This window comes from Sinocyclocheilus grahami, unplaced genomic scaffold, assembly GCF_001515645.1.
Source record: "Sinocyclocheilus grahami isolate Dianchi unplaced genomic scaffold, SAMN03320097.WGS_v1.1 scaffold3.1, whole genome shotgun sequence".
Classification (NCBI taxonomy): Eukaryota; Metazoa; Chordata; class Actinopteri; order Cypriniformes; family Cyprinidae; genus Sinocyclocheilus; species Sinocyclocheilus grahami.
Genome location: NW_015505182.1, coordinates 3,258,785 through 3,271,012, shown reverse-complemented (window position 1 = coordinate 3,271,012; position 12,228 = coordinate 3,258,785). Strand labels below are relative to the sequence as shown.

The 12,228-nt window shown below is 36.5% G+C and overlaps 1 protein-coding gene across 2 annotated transcripts in view; it reads right to left on the bottom strand.

Moving 5' to 3' along the window:
* The window catches only part of LOC107568719 (leucine-rich repeat-containing protein 38-like), a 38,143-nt gene that overhangs the window by 3,468 nt on the left and 22,447 nt on the right, over positions 1–12,228 (bottom strand). The window contains exons 2-3 of one of the 2 annotated variants that reach the window (XR_001606804.1): positions 11,406–11,814; positions 7,780–7,782 (exon numbers count right to left, since the gene is read on the bottom strand). Coding sequence is in view for 1 of the 2 variants with exons in the window: in XM_016254766.1 (XP_016110252.1) it covers positions 11,567–11,814 (248 nt within the window). In the remaining variant the exon portion in view is untranslated. Of the gene's footprint in view, positions 1–7,779; positions 7,783–10,607; positions 11,815–12,228 lie in introns of those variants that run through there. The other variant, XM_016254766.1, reaches the window with a different exon arrangement.

The window sequence follows — 12,228 nt, the reverse complement described above, 5'->3', positions numbered from 1 at the left end:
GTTTTCTGAATTGTTGTGCTTTCTGAATTGTTATTTTGTTTTTTAGACTTGCATTTGCGTTTGTAATTTATTTTGTTTTCAGAATTGTGATTTGTTTTGCACTTCACGGCCACCGTAGTTTTTAAATCCAAAACTAGTAAAAAAAATAAAAAACAAACCCAATTCCAAAAAAGTTGGGACACTGAAATTGATATAGATAGATAGATAGATATAGATAGTATTTATAGAGTTTTAGCTTTTAGTTTTGGATAGAAGCGTCTGCTAAATGGCTAAAAGTAATATAAAGGTATAAAAAGATAAAGAAAATAACGAATAATATAAAGATCAAAAGATGTAAGTTTTGATCTGTACTCGTTTTCAGAATTATTACCGTTCTAAGCACCTTGAAGTAGCCTACATGAGCTTTGAATACAAATGTGTTGTTGCAAACATTTTCTTCCCGCGATTCTAAAATGAGAGTTTGATTGTTCTCATTTGTAATATGACCCACTGAACCTATTGATTGTTTGCTTTGCAGGTTTACTCTCACAGTGGTGCCACAAGGTGCCGTCATATGACTTCAGTTCATTTGGTTCATCACACCACAAGGCGGCAGCCTAACATAAAACAATCCATCCAGCTAATTTCAAGATTAAACAATCAAATAATAATTTTAAAGCACAAATGAATAAAAAAATCTCACTGGCTCAAAAAAGTTTTTGTTGTTGATAAATGTTCTGACCCCATGTGCACCTGTTACTAGCACATTAGGATTCAAGTTACATTTGTGATAGTGCTAAAATCCCATTATTTGGACCTCATGTAAACTAATTTATGAAATATGGTTGAGATATTACTGCTGAGATGTTGTTTACTCAAAACACAACACCTGCACTCTCTCATATCTCTTATTCTTCATGTAATCAAATTTCAGCATGTTCTTAAGCAGTTTTCGGCACAGATTTTCATTCATGCTCATTCCTCACAGAACCTTTGGTTAAATCTGTAGTCCCTGAATACATTTTCTCAGCACAAGGCCGGTGTGCTGATTTCCCTTTGCTTCTTGCATGGCTGTTGGTGTAAGTGGATGTGATTTTTTACCGAGGCTGAGATTGCTGTGGGTTTATAAGGCCTCAGGCTTGCTATAATGGTGCGCTCTGGCAGATGTGATTAAGCTCTCGTACATAGTCTAACTAAGCATAAGTCTGTCTTTCTTCTGCACGTACACACATTCTCATTTACACATATGCAGTGTTTTGGCATGGATTATGCTTGTTTATTTGATCTCTGTATATGCTGTGCTTAGCACTTATAAGGTAGTTGCAGGGTTTTATTTCAGGGCAACAGTGCCTCCTGAAATTACATGAGAAAATAATGGGCAGTACAACAATAAAACATATCAAATACTATGAAATACGACATTAAACAATGTGAATAAGCTAGGTTTTAGTGACCACTCAGTTTGGTTAAATTAAAGGTGCATTTCCCAGTTTAAATGAGGTGCCTGTGACCTTCATTACAGCCAAGCATTTCATTAATGGTCAAATTAAAGTAATGGTTAAATTCTTGTTAGTGTATCATTGTAGTTATTTCTGAAGCTATGTGAAAACATGCAATGTAAAAGTGTAAGTAATTTCTCCCTCAGATCTAACAACTCTGTGGTACAGTGATCTGTCAGTTTGATTGACAGCTAGGCTGATTCAGGGTTTTTGTCCCCATAGTCCCCATGTGGTGTGACATTCACCTAGTCTGACAACACATCTAATATAAAAGAGCCAGCAACATGACTTCTCTAGGTTAAATTGGACTCTAGCACATTTCTAACCATTTTAGTGTCACTACAAATGAATATGAAAATGAAAAAAATAAAAAATCTTATATTGTGGGAAAATATGTTTTTCAGCTTCAAACCTCTGTTCATATAATGAAGTTCAAAAGACCCAAACAACAAGATGATTTCCTGCTTAATGACACTGGGGGTCTGATTTAATTATTGTGGGTCAGGAAATTAGCAAATCAAGATCTGGGCCAGAATATGTTCACCATTAAACAAAATTTGCTTGAAATTTACTCACCCTCCGGCCATCTAATATGTGGATGAGTTTGTTTCTTTATCTGAAAAGATTTAGAAAAATTTACAATCACTTGCTCAAAAATGAATCCTCTGCAGTGAATGGGTGCCGTCAGAATGAGAGTCCAAACAAATGATAAAAGCATCACAATGTGAAAAAGTCTGTCCCCTGTTGTCCTCTCACACCAAACTGAAGAACTGTTTAGAACTGTTTTGGACTGTTTTCACTTGTACACGATGCTTAATCAGTGCATATTTCTCTCCTGATTCAGATGTGACAACCTTCTCACTGGAGAATGCAATATTATGAACAGAGCACTCGTAGTTTAGGTTTGAAGTTAAAATGTCCTAATGATGGATTTGTTTCTTACAAAAATGCAACTTTTCACTTCACAAAATGTTAAATTATAGAATGATTATGTGTTTGTTTTTATATAACAAAAAGTTGTGTGTCTGATTGGTCCAAATGCTACAGCTGTTTGGACTTTTAATCTGACAGCACTCATTCACCCATCCATTGGTGATCAAGTGATTTTTTTCACATTGTCATATTGTGTATTCAGAACTAAATAAAAGTGAGGTGCAAATCCATTCAGAATCCTGCTATGCTCTAACTAAATGTTTATTTTCTCCATCAAATAAGAGCAGCTTGTTAAGGGCAGCTAACTGAGACCAAAGATTGCATCCATTGAAAATCACACCAGAGAATATCAAAATAGCAAATTAGTCCTAATATATCCGTTTGTACCGTTCATGTATGTATTTGGCTTTTAGCCTGAAGGACTTCAGGACATGGTACATTAACTGCCATGAAGATATTTCATTCTCAGTTAATATGGTTTATTCTCCTCTCTCTTTGAAGCATGTTTGCGCTGCCCACCCACTGTTTGTTATTTACATTTATTTTGTATTTACCCATCATTAATTTCCCTTGCTCTGGGCCACTGTAGCAGAGTCCTAATTACATCAGATTCATGTGCAGTGAGGTGAGCAAAAACAAAGTTGACCTTTTCAGATATATGCATTTCTTAATGTGCTTTGCAACTTATTGTAAGGCTCAGGGGAAGAGAGCACAGAGGTGTAGATTATATTAGATCTTTAATAGAACAGCAAGTATTTTGTTGGGATGTCTGTCTACACAGATTAGAATATAATTATTTAGAGCTAAAAAGATCAGCTGGTTTAGATGGTCAACCAACCCACCCTAAACTTGATCTCTAATAATATGCATAGTATCAGATTTATGCATTTACATACTTCATGTCTTTGAAAAAAGCTGGCGTTGTGTGGTTTACTTGGATTATTGTGAACTCTCACTCATTTACTGCAGAGGATCCATTGGTGAGCAAGTGATGCAATGCTAAATTTCTCAAAATTTGCTCTGATAAAGACACATTCATCCACTGAGTGTGAGTACGTTTTCTGTAACTGGGTGAACAATTCCTTTAACACACAATTGTCACCATAATTACTTGATCAGACCACCTCCTGAAGACTCTTTCTGTACAGTTCCAATATTGTAATATCAACACCTGTCTTCATTATGCAGTTGCTCTGTTTAATTTCATATGACAACCTCTGTAAATGTATATACACATATTTAAGCATATTTAATAGCACATAATTACTGTGCTGAATGATTAAATCACCGATTAGTGTAACACGTTAAAATGTATGGTGATTAATCTCATAGCTCATTGAGTGAGGGTAATTTCTGAAAGAAAAGTCATTAGACAGGTTGTTAGAACATGAGGTTCTGACCAATTCGCAATGTTCCATTTACCTGTACATTACTGCAGACTCAACACTTCTTAACTGAGTTTAAATAGGCCATATGGATCCATGCTCTATTTTCAAAAGGGAATCAAAGCTGTTTGCTTGCACACACTAACAAGTTTGCTTGTACTTGATAGTGTGCAGTACATAACAATGTAGAAGTGATTTTCCAGTTTAATATCTATGAGTAACTTATTTGTATGTCGATTCCCTGAAAAGTGTAAACATTTTTGTTTGTTTGAGCAGACCAGCCCAACAACAGCAACACTGGCTCAACCAATGGAGTGAGTCTGGGGCGGGACTATCTGTTGGTTCTGACCAATAGCAGGTGAGGGGAGTGTTCAGATGTAGCACTTATAAGAAACAATCAAAATTTTAAAAGTCACCCCAGTTTATCTGAATCCAATGGCCGTAGCATCCTTTTATTCAATATTTTCTCTGTGATTGAGCAGAAGGCTTGTTAAAGGACATGCTTTTGATGAATGGCTAATAGATCGACCTCATTAAGAATGACAATACTCATTGTGAAATGTGGTTTGTCTCCCTCTCTCTGTCTTCCTATTCGTCTCCCTCCCTGTTTTCCTCTGTCCAATCAGTTTTGCCACACTGAATTAATCTGAGAAATATGAGCGGACATCAATCACATTAGAGGGATGTGGCCTTGGAAGAATATCTCATTAAAGCTCATTCACATTGTACAAGGCCACATCCACCATTTCCAAGCCAGACACAATATTGTCAAGCCTTGATGGATGATTACAGCAAAAACCAGACGCGAAAATTAAAATCTGATGACTACCCACATCTGCCCGATGTTGTTTTTACAAGCTTTGTTTCCTAAATGCGTGTGATGTATGCGCTGATTGATTCTTTCTTTTTATCCCTTCAAATGTCAGGTTTGTCAGGGGTCAAAAAGCCAGGTTGTTGAAAGGGACGTGCCAACTTCTGCCCACATGCATGATTCAGGTCACATGCGGTTTTTGCATTATAATAAAGCTGTCCATACACCCTCAATCTGTCAGGAGCGAATGGGAGGTCGGCTCTCTGGTGCTGCTAGACATCTGTAATCCATCTTCTCCATGCAAATGTGAGGATATCATACAATAAATGTTATGAAAGTAGACCAGGTTATTATTCACAAGGAGTCACTGTATACGTAATTCTGCTGTCCTTGTTGTCAGTGTGTGTGATATGTACACAGATGGCAACTGCTGAGAGCATGTGCTCATGTGAAATACTGCCCGTCTAGTTTTTTGGTGTGATGTTTTGATGGCATTTATAGTGTGCATTATGCTGTGTGTGAGCAGGTAACCTATGGGTTCGAGGTCAATTAAAGATGTCTTTCTGCACTCATTTTGGGCATCTCTGGTGGTCTGTAGCTCTAGACCCCACTGTACACACATATTGTAACACACACACTGCTCTTGAACTGCCAGACCTAAATAGCCATTGATCGACTGGTTTGTGTATCATCCTCTTCCTTACTTTTCTCTCTTTTTCCCCACCGCTGTTTTCCCAGCAATCTCCCGTTCCTGTGTGTGTATCTAATGAAACACCCTTCAGCTTAATACACTGGCAAGAGTTCATGATCAATATTCATTTATTCATGGCATTCCTCAACAATATTTGCTTTCGAGGAGTTGTGATCTATACAATTGTTTTTCATTTTTTGTATTTTAAAGGAACACAATTTTGGGTCAGTAAGATATTTTTTTAATGATGTTAAAAGAAGTCTCATATGCTCAAGGCAGTATTTTTCTCATAAAATATACAAAACAGTAATATTATGAAATATTATTATAATTTAAAGTAACGCATTCTATTTTAATATCTTTTAAAATGTAATTTATTCCTGTGATTTGCAAAGCTAAATTTTTAGCAGTCATTACTCTGGTCTTCAGTGTCATATGATCCTTCCGAAATCAAATGTAATAATTTGGTGTTCAAGAAACATTTTTTATTATTATCAATGTTGAAAAGAGTTGTGCTGCTTGATATTTTTTGGAAACCAGGAAACATTTGTTTTTCTTCCCAAAACAGAAATCCTTTGTAACAATGTAATGCATCCTTGCAGAAGAAAAGTCCCCAAAAATCTGAACGGTAGAGTAAATAAATGTGACAACTGGGGGAAAAGAGTCTTACCATATTTAAGCATTCTGGACTGTAAATGAGGATGCAGGTACAAGTTTAGGCCCCAGAGGCTGCAGTACAGTAACCGGAGAAACCTACTTTACCTCAAGTTTAAGCTAAGATCAGCGAGCCTTTGCACAGAGCTCTCTCTAGAGGTGTCCGTTTCTTTCTTCAGCATTCCTTGCTGTTTCTCTCTCAAGGGTTTCTAGGTCATCTTACTTCTAATTCACTTCACAATGTTTGCTGAGGGAAAGCAGTTGTGCATAAATACATACACATACATTTATATATATATATAAAATATGTACTGTTTTGTCATGTTATATTTTTGGTTTGTTCAAACTAAAAAAACAAAAAAACATGCAAAGTGGGGACGTTACTGTAAACAGACAGTAATATCCCTCTAAAAGGTTTAGTGTATTAATTGTTATGAAACAAATGCTCACTGTGCCACTGTACACAGAGAGGATCGGATTTAATCTGCATCTCATGTCTCTGGCTACTCTTGCGCAAAAAATCCTGGGCGTATCAGGCCTACGTTGGAGAGAGTGTGCATTTGTGAAAACTAGAGGTCAGCACCATCTTAATCTGAAGAGACTTCTCTGTAGTGCCATTATGTGAACCATAGCTAATGAGAAGAGACTGGGCTCCAAGCTGAAGGTGACCCTCTGATGCCCCTACCTGCTCTTTAGCGCTGAATATAGAATCAGGAGACGGGACCTGATGACACGAATCTCCCCAATATGGCAGTTCCTCTTAGTGTGAGCAGGACAGACAAGGAAGCAAGTGTAAAAGGCTGTGGCCGTGACTGTTCCCGCCTCTCCCTCCAAGCTCACGCCTCGGCATCCCACCGTGCAAGCCTATGGCCCTGTAGCCATGGTAACCAAATGAAGTAAATGCTTGCAGGAGGGTTCTCCACCCATCATTGCCTAAGTGTTCTCATCATATCTTTTTTTAACTGCAGGTTTAAGTAGAACAGCTTTGGCACTTCTCTTGAAAGGGTAATCACACTTGCGTCACTGTCCACCCATTACTTTATGGGGGTTTTTTTCATGTGGGAAAATCTAAACAGTGAAATCAGGGGCTGACCATCTGCTCTATTATAAAACAGCAATGTGGGCAAACACCTGTGTCACATGAACTGGACCATGCTTTTAGTCTCCACAGCTGTAATCTGCATCAAAAAACATCATTTGTGAATGCAAACACTGACTTGGAGGTAAACTGAAATATGACGATAATCCATTTGTGCATGAAAACTTTTAAGAAAAAAGGTTGTGAACTGTTCAGTTTACATATTGACAAAATTAATTTTTCAGAAGGTTTCATATTTAGATAGATAATTAAAGGAATAGTTCTGCTAAAGATTTAAGTATACTCAGCTTCATGTTGTTTCAAATCTGAATGCAATGTTTAGTCTTCTGAAGCGATAAGTAGCTTTGTGTGATGAAATGACCGACAAAAGTACAAAATTGTATGCCTTTAAGTTTATTTCATTCTGCAGCACAAGCACTACATTTGAATTGAGAGCTACAGTAAAAAGATGATTTTCAGTCAATAATGGCTTAAATTTTTATTGAATAGCATTAGAACTCTTGTAATAGTCTTGTTTTTGTCCTTTTTTGGCATTGTATGGAAGAGCAGCATGAAGATTCTGCATGAAAAATAATGGCATACAGGTTCAGAACATCTCGAGGGTGAGTAAATAACATATACTGTATATATACTGTATATTAGAGTGAATTATCCCTTTAAGGTATATGTTTATTGGATTTAAAGGGAAAGTTCACCTGAAAAGGAATATTTGGAGAGATTTTCTGAACCGACTCTGTGTTTCAGTCGATGTTAACCACATAAATGTTTTCGAAAATAATCTACTTTTGTGTTCCTCAAAAGAAAAAATGCATACAGATTTGGAACAACATGGTGAGTGAATGATTTTCTCAGAATTGCACAAAGCTTGGAGTCAATAACATTTCAACACCTATCAATTGACTTAAAGTGATGGGTGAATATTTGACAGTTAGAGAGAGAGAGAGAGAGAGAGAGAGAGAGAGAGAGAGATTAAAACTTAACTAAATATATTGTTTTCATCATTTTATTCTGCAGATCTAAGACCAAACATGATGTGATTGATTTCCGAGGGCATCTAGACCTTAAGCCCCTGAGAAGTTATCTGTGGTCCTGACAGATTGCAGACATGACCTGACAGTTAATCATCACCCATGGAATGACGTCACAAGCGTTAATACTGGGGCATGAAATTAGTAAATGTGGTGTCTCCTTTGTGTTTAGAACCCAGTTTCACATGCCTAAAATGAATCCATTAGATTAATGTCTAACTCAAACATGTCTGTTTTACAGAGCCTTAAGGCAATGGTCTCAAACTCAATTCCTAAAGGGCTACAACTCTGCAGAGTTTTGCTCCAACCAGCTCCAAAACACACCTGCTTGGATGTTTCTAGCGATGTGTGTTTGATTAGGGTTGGAGCAAAACTGTGCAGAGCTGTGGCCCTCCAGGAATTGAGTTTGAGACCAATGCCTTAAGGGAATGATAAGAAAAATGAAAAACAAAAAAAATTCATTGTAAGGAAATAAAAGATCAGTCGAAAATAGTTTACTGTTTAATATGATATTGTATTTCATCAACAGTGCACTGCCATGTGGAGCAAAAAACAAAGTACTGGATGATGTTGCCATTGGGTCATGCAGGAAAACCCCTCAATTAAATGTTTCCCTCTTTCTTTGTACTGTAACTACATAGTAGTTGGTTTTCTAGGTATATGTGGTGTTCAGTTATTAAGACAGAGAACAAATATACTCCACGATATGATGGAACACACATCTTTACTACATCGCTCAGTGTCACAGTTATGACACAGGATATGACTGATGCTGGGAGCTCTGGGCTCTTTTCAAACGACAAATACTGAATTCAGAAACAGACGGTACAGCAATGAACACGCCATATTTTACTTGCTACTGTAGACAATGAAGGAAAGTATTGATTATGGAAATTTGATGCATTTTGTCATTGCAAATGTCATTATTCAACCGATCCGTGCAAAATCAGCTACTGTTCTGTTTGTAGCACTAAAAACTTTCAGGTCATGAGTTCCCTCAGGAATTTCAAATACGTTAACAGTTTTTGATTTATGAGTTAACAATTTAAAATATAAAGATGCTTAATTAACAACTGATTCTCCTTATATCAACCTTTGCTTTATTTTTTGCACATTTCACATTTGAGGTTTGGCTGTGTATGCATTGATGTCTATTCATATAGTTTACTCTCGTTATAGTTATTACTTTATATTTCTTGTTTTATTTAAAACGCAATTTAAAAAACCAATTCGAAATTCTAACAGGAAGCCATGCTGAGGTCTGCAAAAAAAAAAACTGACGTCATGATAAATGATTTCCTTTGAGCTAAATTATTGACCTGTTTCCCTTACATGACTGAACAGCTCTATTGTCATGGCATAGTAGTGTCTATAACATTTGTTTTTAATTTGAATTTTTCAACTATAATGCCTCATTTCACTTGCAAATACAAAGTTTTTTTTTTTTTTTTTTACTGGTTGACTGAACAGCTGTTTCAGAATATATGTGGAAAAAAACAAAAACTAAAAATCATTCAATATGACAATATTATAGCTGCAGGTTTGAGTTCTGCTGATGATAACATGCTACAGTCTAGCTTTGAAAGTTTGTGCATATGGGTCAACCGTGTCCTGACACCAGAACAGTTACATTACATTAATATGCATTCGTGCTTTTTACATCCAACACAATGTGATGGCTGAGGTTGTGTGAGCAGAATATAATTCTTTTAAACTAAGATGGTCTTTGAATCGCAATGATTTGTTTTCCATCCCCAACATTTTTGAAGGCTAGCACACTGTCTGCTTCATTTCACACATCCAATTAATAATTCATGCACTGCAAAATGAAGTTGTGATACCTGTCTGGGAAAAAGAGCTTTATATTCTCGGAATAGTACATCCAGAGCATCTGTCGACAGCAACAATGGAGCAGAGGATGGTGATATATTATGATATTAATGAATGCGATTCTTGAAACTGTGCAAAAGACATTAACCTAATTCTATAGACAGATGAAGCCATTTCAAATAAGGATATGAAAGAAGCAAGACTGATAGAAATATTCATAAAGGAAAACACAAACAATCAAATGTCTTTTTCTGACATTCGAAAATTATTTTCTCCATACGCTCTATTGACAAAATAATTTTCTTGGAACTGACATTTTGAACAGAAATGTATGCCAGTCAGTTACACACTGTATTATTATTAGTCGACACAAGACAGCAATCTGTAGACACGTGAACGTACAGTGGCCTCAAAACATATTTGGACACTTAAGTGGCACTTAAAAATGTGTGAACATCATTTTGTTAGAAAACAAAGTATGTGACATAAGCAAATGAAGAATGCAGAACCTTTTGTCACTTTTCTGGGACTTTGTTGCAATCGCATTTTACCATTTTTTTTTATTGTGTATATATTTAATTCAATTTAAATTTTTGATAATATTATATAATTATTATTATTATTATTTTTTTTTAAACCAAACAGGCATCTTTTGCTTGCTTCAGTATTTTGTTACATATTGCAATGTCCGACTTAAATGCCCATATATGTGTTGGGCCCACTGTATGCCTTTTCAAATATACTTTTAAGACATAAATAATTGAATAATACAATGACATTTGTATAATGAACTTATCTCCATCTCATAGATATTGTCTTTAGTCACATTAAGGACATTATATATCATTATATGTGAGTAGTACAATAATTACGCTAAATAAATGTAATCTTGCTAAGATCACAAACTTTCTTTAAAGAAAAATAAATCTATATTTCAAAACACATTAACCTCAGTCCTTCAATCAAAGCATTCTTTGGCAGATCTGGGTGGAACCAGTGTACCTGGTGGTTTGAGGGCCGATGTCAGGTAGGACCATTTTAAAGTGCAGTATTTGACACGACTATTCACATTAAGCTCTCTACTTTCAATTACAGGTAATGCTTTCTGAAATCTCTCTAAAGTCTAAGTTATTTTTTCCCATCTTTCAAACTTGAAGGAAAATGGCTTCTATCATGTATACATGGCTGTATAAAGCTGCAACATTACCTTGCATGACTTTCTATAGCGATAATTCCTCACCATCGATCATTAGTGCTTGTCTGAATCATCGCTGTCTACCTGTGCTAATTTGACACAATCAACAAGTAGCACAGTTGTATTTTGCTAACTTTATATTGACTACATGAAGGGAAACTCTACGGACACGAGTATTCAACAACACTGAAACTCTACTGCAGGACAAGATCACAAAGAATTTCCTTTAACAAGTAAATCCTTGGAAGTTTGCATACTAAGGCTTGCTTTCATACCAAATATCCTTCAATTTTGAGGGTACTGCGTCTCTACTAGTCACTTTATTAGTGCTGACACTATCAATCAGGTTATTTCTGCTCGAGTTCTACCTGGTCTCTGTTCAGTCACGCTGTTTGTTTGAACTCTGTCAGGAACTGGCAGCTCTGAATCAGATTGAAGGTCATTCAGCTCTAAACCCCCTCCTCATTCTTCACTCTCCTCCTCGTCTCCTTTAGTACCCTTGCTCCAGCGCTGAAAGCAGTGGACGGTGGATGCCAGGAAGAAGCTGGCCATGATGGCGGCCACTGAGACGGAGATGCCCGAGAAGATGATGATGAGGAAATCAGTGAGGGTGAGGGTGATCTGGCACTCCCGAAAACTGTCCTGGGAGAGCTGGCTGAGAGGCACACGGCGTCCGTCGGTGGGCAAGGAACACTCCATACCCTCTATACCTGTTTAAACAGCACAAAAACAGCATAATAAATTATAGTTTTTAGTTAGAGTGAGATCTGATGTTTGTATTAAAATCATTAGTACATGTGATTTTGTGTAAGACTCTACATTAAAATGGTTAGATCAATGTATATGGTTTCTATAAAACAAAATATAGCATTTTTTATGAACAGTTGCTTAGGTCTAAAAACCCTTGCAGTCTTCTTCTGACTATATGTTTTACTGCATGGGCTTCTGGGTAATAGTCTGCATTTGAGTGTGGGGTCGGGAAAAGGGCACACTGAGCTTCAAAAGGGGGCACTTATGAATCATAAAATAATAATGGTTAAATGATATGATTTCCGGGGTTGTGCATTGTGAGACAAAATGCATTAAAATGTGAAGGCGTGAATACACACATATATATATATATA